The sequence below is a fragment of the Passer montanus genome, unplaced genomic scaffold (genome assembly GCF_014805655.1).
Source record: "Passer montanus isolate IOZ18808 unplaced genomic scaffold, ASM1480565v1 scaffold1, whole genome shotgun sequence".
In the NCBI taxonomy this organism is placed as follows: domain Eukaryota; kingdom Metazoa; phylum Chordata; class Aves; order Passeriformes; family Passeridae; genus Passer; species Passer montanus.
Window position 1 is genome coordinate 5,599,544 of NW_024356504.1, and position 13,416 is coordinate 5,612,959.

The 13,416-nt window shown below is 38.5% G+C and overlaps 1 protein-coding gene across 13 annotated transcripts in view; it reads left to right on the forward strand.

The window, feature by feature from the left end:
* ZNF385B (zinc finger protein 385B) overlaps nucleotides 1–13,416 on the forward strand; it is a 158,610-nt gene that overhangs the window by 93,598 nt on the left and 51,596 nt on the right. For 10 of the 13 annotated variants that reach the window (XM_039702462.1, XM_039702471.1, XM_039702513.1 and 7 more), the window contains one exon: nucleotides 9,811–9,941. The exons of the other annotated variants lie outside the window; for them this stretch is intronic. In XM_039702462.1, coding sequence (XP_039558396.1) covers nucleotides 9,811–9,941 — 131 coding nt within the window. The remainder of the gene's footprint in view (nucleotides 1–9,810; nucleotides 9,942–13,416) is intronic. 13 annotated transcript variants of the gene reach the window in all.

The following is a 13,416-nucleotide window of genomic DNA, read 5'->3' on the forward strand; positions in this document are numbered from 1 at the left end:
TTTAGAAAGCTGGAAAAATAATGCAACTCTTGTGCTCTTTCCACAGGCAGGTTCAAGTACCTTTCTTTGTAGTGTTAGGTAAGAGAGGTGCTAAGCCTGGCTCGTACTTTCATGTGTGGAGTGAGGTCTCTGCACTATTTGTTTCCAGATACGGTGCTACAGGATGCACTGGTCACTTGACCTCGGACTTGTCCCTTGCTGAAGATATTCAAGAGTGTGGGCTCTGAAAAGAAGTAGATGTAGTATGTCACCTGATTAGGAGGAAGTTGAAATCATTTCCAGGAAATCCTATGAAGATATTCTTGTTGTTTTAGTTAGGGGCAGCAGCTACAAAAAACCTGTACATTTTTGATCTCTTTTGGACAGGTGCTTGTGCTCTGCCTATGCTGTGGTAGAGCAATTAAATTCAGTGTGGAACGTGTGTAAACTACATGGACAATATAGTGAAGCTTTTTAAATCTTCCTTTCTTCCCTGTATCATTGTTTTTTATTTTTAAACAGAAAGATAGTGGTTCTTTTAAAAGCATGTGCCTAGCTGTGGAAGTGATGGCAAGTAAGGGGAAGATTGTGATTGGTGTTATGATGGTTTGGATAGAAAAGGGGTGTACTGAATGTACAAACTTCTTTTGAAATTTCTGAAAATCTGAAAATTATAATTGAAAGGAAAATAGATTTCATTTGGTGGAGACCTGGATTTCCATTGCCAGTATTTTCAAAAGATCTCTTTGAATAATGTAAATTAGTTCTTGCAGCAATCTTTTATCTGAAGGATATTTACAGGGCAATGTCAGTAGAAAAACTTTAAAAAGAAAACAAGAAGCAACTTGGCTAACTATATTTTGTATAGGAGATTGTGTATTGTGCAGGAAAAGCAAATGAGGCATTAAATTCTCTGAGCTCTGATGATGTTCAAGAGCGTTGGTAATTGTCTAATGTGGTTAAGGGATTAGACACATCTGTGAGGATGTATGAGTCTAGACCCCTCTTACCTTTGTGCGCAGCACTACTGAGCTGGTGGGTTGGCATATTGAAGGGGAATAAGGAGCAAGAGACCAGCTGCAAACACAAATCTTTGTCCAACAAACAACAAAGGATTCCCGCAGCAGCATTCCTGGTGACATATTTGGTTTTTGTGGGTAGCAGCTCAGTACCTCCTGAAAGAAAGCCTGTGCTGAGGCTCGCTGAGGGTTAGATGGTGGCACCAGTGGTGCCAGAATAAATCTGTTTGTCCAACCAATAACAAACAACCTCAGCAGCATTCCTGGTGACTTATTTGGTTTTTGAGGGTAGCAGCTCAGTACCTCCTGAAAGAAAGCCTGTGCTGAGGCTCACTGAGGGTTAGATGGTGGCACCAATGGTGCCAGAATCATGGATAGCAGTTGGATTTTGAGAAAAATCAGGTGATATGAGAGCTGAAGGGATAACCGACTCAAAAAACTAACTACAATTAAGTGCTTTCCTCCAAATTATGACGCTTTCAAGATAATATATATTGGGCTATTTTGTTCTTCTTCTTTATGAGGGAAGCTGCAGTTTGTAAGAAAACTTGTGTTTCCTGAACCAGAAGGGAAGGGAGTGCAGTGCTTAATCCTGGGACAGTTACAGGCTTGGTGCCCAGCACCAAAGAAAAACAATGGAGATTGTTACAGAAGAGGCACCATTCTCTGGAAAAGAGTAGCTTCAGTAGGTGTTACCTGATGTGTTTTCAGTCAAGGGTGGCAGCAGCAAAGCAAACACCTTCTTTCACTGCATTTGTGTTGGGACAGTACAAAAGGCAAGGGTTGGGGGCTGGTTTAAATAAATCATGTAAAAGGATCCTCAGGATTTCAGAAAGATCTCCATTAGTCCAGATGGCAGGAGAACAGAGAGCTGAAAAAGATGCAGCTGTTTTTTCTTTTATACTTGGAAAACTTCAAAGTGAAAGCAAGTCCAAAGCAATGTTTCCCAGAAGCAGATAAGAACAGAGGGGAGGGTAATGCTGCTCACTCAGTCTGTGGAGACTAGGGAGAGAAACTTGACCCATCCAGAGGATTCTGAGAAAAAGAAATAGTGATAGACTGCAAAACTTCAGCTGACCTTAATGTAGGCCAGAGCATTGCATTTATTAATAGTTGTTACTGGTTTATTAGAAAAAACCCAGCTTACTGAGCTTGATCATGTTAAGCCTTGACATGGCACTCTGTTTTTCAGTCAAACAGTCTGGGTTGCTTTAGAAGTCTAGAGAATTATCTCTGTTAAGAAACTAATGACAAATATTTCCATAGTATCTACAGATAATAGCAAATTGCAATTGCACTCCAGCCAGCATGCCTCTTCTAAATATAGTAAAGGATGTTTTGTAATTTATTTAATTGCTTAGACTTGACAAGGAGCCAGTGCTAACAAACTTGCTTTGATAGCAGTATAGTGCTTGTGGCACTCACTTGGCTTGGGAATGTAAATACTGAGGAAAAATGTGTGAAATGAAGAGTGAAGCACAACTGCTGTACACTCTGCTGTTCACCGTGCAGGTGTGCAGCCCTGAGGGACATGGAGGGACATGGAAGGACAGCTGCCTGAGGGAGGGGACAGGAGCGGGAGTCACCCATCCTGCAAGTACAGCAAGGACAGGGCTCTTCCTGGTGTTATGGTTTGGAATTGTAATGCAGTTATTTAGGGAAAATGCAAGATAATCTGTTCCACTTCTAATTATTTTACTTCCCTTCCTACTCCATCCGTTCTGGTGTCTTCCATTAAAAACTTATGGGGATTCCAGTTGTTATTGAAAGATATTAGACAGGCTGCAAGAAGAATAAGATGTTTCAACTTTCAGCTGCAAGAAGAATAGCATTTTTAAAAAATTAATTTTCTAAATATTCATCTCTAAAATACTGAAATTCCTGTTTCCTATTGTTTTGTCTCAATCTTCTCCCTCTGTAGCTCCCCTCTCCCCGGTAGACATCATTATTTGTCCATATATGTGATTTTGATATACTAAATGTAGAGATAAGGGCAATAAGTATCCACACAGTTTTTTTCAATACTCATACTATTATAAGAGAAATTTTCAATATCAATTTTTTCATTGTCTTCCCATAAAGTAGGTGCATAATATTTATGATCTCTGATCTTTTTTTTAATGGCCATGCTTCTATCATAAGGCTTTGGAAATGGAAAATAATTAGCTAGGCAAAGGAATATTAACAATTAATCAAAGTCAAAGTAATCCCAAATAACCAACTAGTATTTCAATGAGGAAGGATCTGATACAATGAAGATATGCTTACTTGTAAAGTTTTTTTTGTATTTTTAGAATTCTTACATGAAATTACATGCAATATATAGCTATACAACTTTTCTAGATGAGTTATATGTAATTATAAGTATTAGGTAAGTGATGGTTGACTTTTTGGACTGACTAAAAACCATTCATTTCAGCAGCACCAGATTTCAATTAATTTTTGGTGTTCACCTAGTTGGTGGAAGCCTACGTGCATTTGAAACATGGAAATACCCCATTCCCAGGTATCCCATTTTATACAAAAGGAGAATATGGAATTCTGATAATTCTGTTTTTTAAATTCATCAGTAAGCCAAGAACTCTTCCATTGGTATCTGAATAACGTTTAGGAGATGTGAATACAGTGCACTCTCCAGGTTTTAAAACATGTGTATCACTAGCTCTGATGCTAATCATGTCAATTCCCAAAAGAAGCTGCATCCTCATTCATGAGTGTTTTAGTTGGTGTGGTGCCCAGGGGGCAGAAAACTTGTTAGCATTTTTCCTCTTGTGAGCTAGGGGCTGTGCCATGTCACATAGATTCTGGGCTTCTGTTTCAAGTTCCTTGTAAAAATAAGTTGTCAGAATAGGAAGTTATCTCTTAACATCACATTAGTTGGGGAGAAGCTGTTGAAGTAATGGTCTTATCTCTCACGACTTCTTTTGACAGACTGGAATCCATATGGGTGTCATAGGCCTCATTTCTCATAATACCATTATAAGGAAGAAGTGTTTGGTTTGCTCAGTGAAATGTGGAAACAATTAATTAATTCTGTATTTACTAACTTTTTGTGTATAAGGGGAGTGCATGTGTTAATATTCACCTTCAGGAGTATTATTAATGGGATACTTCTAGAATAGATTTTTCCTTAAGCATTTTGATATCAACATCTGCTGTTCAGAAACTCAGAATTATTTTACTTGCACTTAACTTGTTTTTATGAGTTTATCTTGGGCATAAACAGAAACAGCTGACATCCTCTAATACCCTTGTATAGCTGTAAGTAAACAAACGAAATTCGCAAGTTTCTAAATCCTCTAAGCTGATCATACTGGAATGGAAAAATGACTAATATTAAGCATTGTGAAAAATCTCAAGGGCTAGTGTCTTATAAATGCCCAAACAACAAAATGTAGTGACTTGCAAGTGATTGATTTTTACCTGTCAGGTAGGGGGAAATAAATTGTAGGGGAAGCAGAACTGAGACATGATGCAATAGGGGATCAGATAAAAGGGAAAAAAAACCTGAATCTTTCATCATTTAGTTAGGTAGAGAGATTGTTACAAACATATTTTTTTCTGCATATTGTTCCAAATGGTTGCATAATAAGCAAGTGTTGGAAAGTATGGTGTACTTTGGGCTGGTTGGGGGTTTTTGGGCTTTTGTTGTGAGTCATAGGCAGTAGAGCTGGAGAGATTTTTATTCAATATGAAAGCCCTAGGTACTACCTCTGCCTGTAACCTGTTTATAAAACTGGATTTCTTAGTCACATGCAGAAGTAAATATTCCTGAAAATGTTGACAACTTCACTGACAAAACAATAAACTGTGCTGACACTGTAGGGTCCCAGAAAAAGCTCCTAGGTGAACTCATGCAGAATTGTTTCAGAATCCTTCCAGGGAGCTGCTTCCACCTTCTGGAGCTCAGAAGGAAAATGCTGTAACCGGAGATGACAGTGTGAGGTCTAGAGACAGGGTGGCTGTGCACACTCTGGCTGCAGTCCTTAACTAATTCAGGAGCAATTTTTCCTCCACCCTCAGAGGGCTGCTGTTGGCTCTAGCAGTGTCTCAAAACCACAAAGGTAAGAGAGGAGAAAGCCCAGAACTGATCCATCATACCAGTTACATTGCTACTGTTCTGGGGCCAGATAAGACTACTCAATGTTACTGCAGAAAGTAAAGGTTCCTCATAGCTCAAACTGGTCAGGGGTGAAAAAGGCAGCACAATGTGTCCATAATTGAAAACTGCCAGTGTCATGCACATAAGTAGTTGTGGGTGTGAATATCTCAATGTCCCTTTGGAATTTTCCCAAATACTGTTACTGGCACAAGTTAAAACAAATGCAGCCTTGTGCAATGTGAGGTGGATGTAGAGTGTCCAATGAACAGAAATTTGTCACTCAAATACTTTTATTCAGTCCCGAGCATGCTTACTCTTCCACTCACTTGCTCTGAGTGAGGATTGCTTCCTTTGATGGGAGGATTAAAATACTGTAATAACATCTTAGGTAACAGGAAAACAGGAGAGACTTGAGTATGGCTTCAGATTTCTCTATAGTTGCCTTTAATGAAGACATTGGAGCAGAATGCTTTCAAGTCTGAAACATGATTCATTTCTTTAAGCTGAAATAATTCACAAATGTGTTTTATGTGAGTATGTTTTGTGATGGAATTGGAGGGTTTTTTTGTATAATGGTCTAATAATGACCAGATCTGAGGAATTAATAAGTAGGCATTACACTTTCTTGGTGTTTTTCAGTGAATGAGTATGTTTTGTGATGGAATTGGAGGTTTTTTTGTATAATGGTCTAATAATGATCAGATCTGAGGAATTAATGAGTAGGCATTACACTTTCTTGGTGTTTTTCAGTGACAAAGAAATGGCGAGAAAATCACAGAAGTAATAGCGTCACAAATAGTTTTCAAAAGGTACAGAGAGCAAAGCTGTGAGCTCAGATATGACTGATCTTGGCACCACTTCTACTTGAAGAAGAGGATGAGTGAGTTTTTACCATGGCCAAAGTTAACTGTGATTCCCTCTGCCAAAACTGCAGTCTCGCCAGCCTGGAATTCTGTTTTTATTCTTTGAAGCTGGAAAACTGGGGGTGTTGGTAGAGATTCTTCAAGCCCCTGTGTCACCTGTCCCCTTGCTGGCAACAGGCTAAGGCTTGCTTAATTGGCCTTGAGGACATGTCTTGCCACAGGAGTGACAGATACAAGACCTTCTCATTGCTCCCCAGAAATATCACTTGCACTGCTTAATCCATTACACTTTATTTGTTAAGGCAGATTAAATTTGGATAAAGATTACAACCTTCCTAACTTCTGTAGAAACATCAGTGTCCCAGTGCATTGCAGTGTATGCAAAGCCATGTCTACATGGCTAAAGAGGAGCAGCACCTGTTACACAAGGATTGTTTGTTCAGATAAATATGTGTGGAAAGAAAAAAAACTTGTAATAAAATGCGATCTATTGGGTCATCTGAAAACCTCTTTTCCTCCTCTTTGACAAGTGTAAAAGGGACCAGTGAGGATCAGTGCCTTTTGCAAAGTCTGTCCAGAGCTTGCATTCCCAGTACTTAGATAACTCCTGCTGTGGGAGTCAAAATTGAAGTTATAAAATAGTTTAACAAGTATGAAGCTGAAGTAAGCAAATGCCTGTGGAATAAATATAACTGCTCTTTCTTGTAAAGATTTACAGGTAGTTTAAAACAATCTGTGCTTGACATGGTAAGTTGTCTTTATCATTAAAATGCTAATGAAATTATAAACATCTGTTAAATTCATTAAGATAATGAAGCTTGTCAGCGACAACTTTTTTGTGCCAATATTCCTGCTTAGTTCAGGTCTGGATAAAGATTTGGTGGAGTAGTGGTGAGAATCTATTTGACAGTTGGGAGCATTGCCAGGGTAAAACTGCCCTATTGCATTTGATTTGATGATTTTTTCATGAAGTGCTTCTACTTGTAATTTAGGGCACCTTGACCTGATAATTCCATCAGAGGCTTTCAGAGGTGAGTCTGAAAGCTAAACTTCAGTCCAGCAGGGTTATCGATATTTGACTGGCAATTGTTGAAGTAGTAAATTGGCAAACAAAACAAACACATATTTTGTGATTAATGCCTTTACTAATGAGTCCAGTAGGTGTATATATTTTCTTTTCTGTGTGGGCTGCAAATGTATTCTAGTCTCCTGGTTATAAATTACTCTGGCAGCAGAAAGAACATGGACTGCAAAACTAGAGAGAGATTTCAAATGTCTTTTTCACATGAAAGATTCTGTGCTCAACCAAGGAGTACAAAGAAGGTTGCATTTTTTTCAGTAGGATGCCTTAAAGATTTTATGCCACATGCTTTCTATACATTGAATAAGGACAGCATCAGGAAAGTAACTTTGATTTCAAATGTCAGTCACAATCAGAGTCTATTCTGGGGCTTTTTTTTCTGTAAAATTGAGTCAGAATATGTAACCATAGCTTCATTGAAGTACGTTTATGTAAAGAGAGGATAGGTCTTCTTTAACTTCACAGATCTTTAATTGCTTATGAACTTCAAAGAGAAACTTGCAGAAGTTAGATTGATGATGGCCCTTTAGGTAATTGAATACAACGTAGTTCCTGTTTGAATGCAACTCTGAAATCCACATTATGTAAATCTACAGTTTCAGAACCAGCTAGTAGAAATAATAATAATTTTTGCATTTGAAGATACTTTTTTTGGATAAATTCTCTGACACACTCCTTTCTTATTGATTCATCTTTTCCATTATGGATATGAATAAGAAATTATAGGCATGTTAGCCTTTAGCTTTTTGACGTTTGTAACTCCACTTGAATAAGCTTGGATGTACAGTTAATTAGGCACAACTGTCAATTAGTCTCATGGGCTTGTGCAGGAGCAAACTTGACATTTATGAAAGTATTGGGATAGAAGAAGGGAGAGAATATTCTGGGAAAGTTTCTCAAGCATATTTTTCCTTTCAAGTTGTGCAGCTCTGTTGGAATGGTATGAAACATTCTCTTTGCATGGCTGTCATTGACCCATCTTTGTGAAATCATGATGCTTTTCCTATGGAAGAAACAGAGAATAGATTACAGCCTGCTATTCATGTGCTAGACCATAATATAATGTTTACTATGCTGCAGCTGAGATAAAATGACTGTCTCTCCAGCATCAACAAAATTGGAGCTCAGGGCTAGTTATAAGTGTTTGTTCATCCAAAAAATCCATGCAGCCCCATCTGGCTTCTGAACTTAGCTTTCCTCTTGGATACCGTAAGATGGGCTTGAAATTGTGACTGTGGAGACAGGACAGTGAAAAGGAGGAAAATCTCTCCTTTGCCTTCAGTTTTGTGTGTCCTTAACAGGCAGAAAGGGAGATCCCTTAACAGAAGACTGGTGCTCACACAGCCCATACAGATTGCCTGGCATTTTGGCAAGTGGATACAAATGATTTTATGGGAGAAGAGAAGGAAATTTGCTTGTTTACTTTTCTAACCCCTTCTTCTAGATCCCTCTCAGTCCCCCTCCCCTTCCCTGCTGCCCATCCCCTTCCTGGCTGGGTTAGAAAAGCTCAGATGTCTTCTATGAGGAAAAGCTCAGGCATTGTGTAAGCTGTGCTTGAGACAAGGGAAGCTCCTAAGAGGCCTGTTATGCTCCCAGCTGCTGGCCACTGATGAGTGGGAGGAGGAGGTAATTATGGAGAAATTGTGACAGAGGTAGGAGAGACAGAGTGACTCACCCTCCCTTAGAGGTGTGGGATGCTTATGTTCCACTGCCTGCTCCTGTTGGTGTTGAATTATTTATTCAATCCAGGAAGGAGACACTGAGGCTTTTTTGGATTGTGGTTTTGGTTGTTTGGGTTTTTTTTCACTTTGTATTTCAATGAGGGAAATTTTATTTGAAATCTATTTTGTATGGTTTCAGGGGAAAAAGAATACTCCCGTTTTTTGGTTTGTGGTTTTGGTTGTTTGGGTTTTTTTTTTCACTTTGTATTTCAATGAGGGGAATTTTATTTGAAATCTATTTTGTATGGTTTCAGGGGAAAAAGAATACTCCCACAGGCATAGCTGGGAGCTGTGTGCTAGGCACGCTTCTTGTGTGAATAGGGGAGATAGCTAGTTAAAAATGAATATTTGGATGTCTGTGCCTGCCCATTGTTTTGGGATCTTGCTGGGCAATGATTCTTAAGTGTATACAGAAAAAAATTCAGCATATAGACTTCTATAAAACTTTTGTTTGGAGAGCTCCAATTTATAAAATAGTAAAGAATTGTGTTCATCTGTATGCTAGCTGATTATTTAATAGTTGGCTGTTTTCTAATATTTGCCTTGCACTGTAAAAGAGACAGATTTTTACATGTTCAATGAAATGTTTGTGTAGCACCTGATAGTTAGTCAGAAGAGGGGAAAAATAACATGCAGATCACTATTTGGAAACAAACCTCTGTATTTCAGCATTCATGTATTGTCTGTGCTGGCTGATCTAGTAGGCAACCATGAATTGCAAAAGCATCTGACTTTCATGGGCATCCATCCTGGCGTTTTTTGGCACAAGAAGAATTTTGCAGCTGTAGAAAGGATTTATTCTACCTGCCAGTGTGATTTATATACCATATGTCTTCTCTTCAGCTTCTGAGTATCCATGGCCATAGGGAAGTGCTCTGCCTCGTCTGTACTGTGTGTAAATAGGTTCCTTTTAATGATATTAACTCCTGCAGAGCCTTTTCATCATCCCCTGTATAATTTTTTTCTTGGCAGTTGTGTCAGCTATACTGTGTGTGTTGCAGAAAGGAGAACACCATGAATTCCTGGTTTTGTTTGCTCTTGGCAGGCACTACTACACTTCCCACCCTTGTGCGCACACCTACCTTGATGATGCAGCCTTCCCTGGATATCAAACCCTTTATGTCCTTCCCTGTGGACAGCAGCTCTGCTGTTGGATTCTTCCCAAATTTTAACACAGTAAGTAAAGGTGTTTCCACATTTAGTTCCAGTATATGCCTTCCAATCTGGTTCTAATATCCAGTACTGAAGCTGCCTTAAAACAGTGCATTGCTTACGCAGTTCTAGGGAGCCCTTTTATTCTGTGCCATGGTGGTTGCTTTTCCCATATATGCAAAGCTTAGAGTGGTGTCCAGCCTTCTCACTGTGAATGGGGCTGATTGATTTTAACTTGGTCTCTTGAGGAGGTGTTTGCACGTTGACAAAAACAACCCTGTGCTATGCTAAACATTTGAGAAATGATAGAATTCTTTGGAGCATTTCTTTGGACATGTGTATTTTTATATGCTGTAAAAAAGGGAAAAATAAAAGCTAATGGACAGACAGGTGTGACAGGTATGACCTAAATCCTACACTGCTGTGAATCAAGCGAAGTCTAATAAAACCAGGAAAGCAACTGGAGGATATTGTTAATTTTGTATAATTTCTACATTCAAGTGTAAAACTGCACAGCCAGCCAATGTGAAAAATTTGAACCTGTTATTTTAACTTTATGGTAAAACATCTTGGGGATTTTTTTCACAAAAAAAAAATATTGCCAAAATAATACTTCTGTGGTTCTTCAAGTTCATCAGAGCAGCAATTAAAAAATACTCTTCTTTACTTCTCCCTATCAGCTCATAAAAAGGCAATGAGTGTTATCAAAGTGCTTGTTTGTCATCACATTTTACCTTAAATGTTTAAGCTAATGGCAAGAGGAAGGAAACTGTTGTAATTCCTGCCCACTCAGCAGGTACAGTGTGTTTGTAGGTGACCGTCACCTGAACTGCTGCACGCTGCGCTTGTCACTGTGGCTGCGAGGGGGCTGAAAGGGGAGCAGTGCCACCACCACCACACAGTCACCAGCTGAACCCCTGCCAAGTGTTTCCTTTCACAAACTAACAGTCTGTCTGAAATTAGAACAGCAACAGCATTATTTCTCCTCGTGCTGTGCAAATCCACCTTGCTGACAGGCCTGGTGCTACAGCACGTCTGGGGTGACGTGTGAACCAGCTTCTCTCACGTGACATTATTATTAATATTATTAATTCAGAATGCAGAACATGTATGTGGAAAATGTGCCTTTATCAGGGTCGTGTAGGGATGTGGATTTGTACAAAGACATGAAAGATTAGGAAAAAAACAGGTACGTTAAAAGAGCAGGCTCAAAACTCAGTACCATATTAAGGAAGCAGTGTGTCATTACCATATCTAGACATGATGCAGTTCATATTAATTTTCCAGCCTCTTCCTAATGTTCTCAGGAATTTTGTTTGTTGCTGATTTGTTTGCTTTCCAGTTGCACAGGTTTTTTAGGTGAGCTTTTTCACAACAGAACTGAACTGTTTTTCAGAACAGTTCATTATGACTCAGAGAAACTTTTCTTCAGAGATGTAGTTTTAGAGTCAACTAACCATTATTTCATTTCTGGTGGTATTACTGAATATCAGAGTTGCAGTAGCCTCTAGATTAATTTATATATCTACACTGGTTTTTCCTAGTTTATATTTATCTGGGTTACCTTTCATTTGCCTAATTCGTGACATGTTTATCATTCACAACTGTCATTCCTTCCCAAACTTCTGTAGGTTTGATTAGAAATTAGACCTGGGGTAATAGGCAGACGAAGTTGGTGTCTACTTCCTCCTGTGGAATTCTTGATAATTATATAAAATTATGCTGCTATACACCACAGACATTGCATATTTAAACTTTTTATTTTAAGAAACAGTGGTTCAGTACTTCTCTATTTCTAATTTGCAGACTTTGCCATTTATCTTGCAAGTATTGATTTTCCTTAAGAGTCTTTCACAATGCCCTTCAAAGCTCATTGGAAAACTAAATCATTCATGATTATCTACTGACAGGCACATTGAATGCTAGCTGTCATGCACTTCCTTTATTTCTAACTTAGCACAACCTTTGCAAATGGAGATTTCTAGGGTTTGTATATGTAGTCTTTTGTTCTTCCCTTTTTCATTCCAAAGTGGTGGCAATAGTATGTGAAAGTGTTTAAAACAATTTTTCCAGAAGATGACTTTGAATTATACAAGTGAAATACAGTTGATCCATAACATATACATCATCCAAAGAGCCATGATCTTTTATCTTATGCAGGAAGTGAATATTAGAAGAGCCAAAAAAGCCATCATTTGCTTTATGGATCAATCAGGAAATCCATGCACTTCATTCACAGGAGGACTTGTCAAGGACTGCAGGCAGGGAAACCTCCAGTGTGCTTCGCTTCATCTCTTTGCCTTCCAAGGGACTGAGGGGACCCTTCTGGGTGCTGGTTGTACTTGTATGTGTTCACTGAAGGTGGCAGAAAGAAATAGTCTGAGACAAAACTTTTTTGGATCCACCTGCATTCTCAACAGCTGTCAGAGACAGAAACATTTTTCTAGACCTTGCCAGGAGGTGGTTTCTAAATTAACATCAGTGGCCTTAAAACAGGAAAGTTTTTACATGGGAGCAGTGCATAAATAACTACCAAGGCAGAAGAGCAAGGTAAAATGTATTAACTATAACTATTAACTACCTTCAAAGGAACACTCCCTACAGTTTTTTTCCCAAAAGAACTTCTCTTATTTATGGAAACATATTTAAAATCTGGAATAAACCCTTTCTTATTTAGTTAACTTTGACAGTTTTTAGTTCTGAAAACATCTGTGATTCTCCAGATAAAACCTTAGTGTTCCCATTTTGTTTGTGGAAACATAAATAACTACCAAGGCAGAAGAACAAGGTAAAATGTATTAACTATAAACATCTTCAAAGGAACACTCCCTACAGTTTTTTTCCCAAAAGAACTTCTCTTATTTATGGAAACATATTTAAAATCTGGAATAAACCCTTTCTTATTTAGTTAACTTTGACAGTTTTTAGTTCTGAAAACATCTGTGATTCTCCAGATAAAACCTTAGTGTTCCCATTTTGTTTGTGGAAGTGTTTTGATCCCTACCTTCTCTCCACAAGGGGTACTTTCTGCTGAAGTAGTGAGCAGACCCTGATTTTGTAAAAGAAATTATTACCCCAGTCATATCTTATTTTCTTTTTGGAATTGTATGATTTAGTTTAAGCCATTTCCCCTTTTCTTCTATTTAAATTATCAATAGTTCTAAATATGCTGTGGATGTATGTATAGTAATTGTCAATTCATGCCCCAATTAATTTTGTCTTTGTTCATTAGGACTTATTATGTAGGAAAAATTATTTGGACAATGATTGTACTCACTGGATATGTATCTTTATTCCTCAGTAAGGGGAATAAAATTTTTCTGTTTCAACAGATCAGTCAGAAGGGGATCTTGTAAGGGCAGGATGAAGGATTCCAAGCGAAGTGGTATTGCAGAATAGGTGCTGTCTTCCCTGGTCTTTTCATCTCAGCAGCAAGTAGTTTTGTCAGAGCAGCAGAGGCATGATCAGGCTGTCAGTGTCTGAGCCTGAGTTGCTGCCT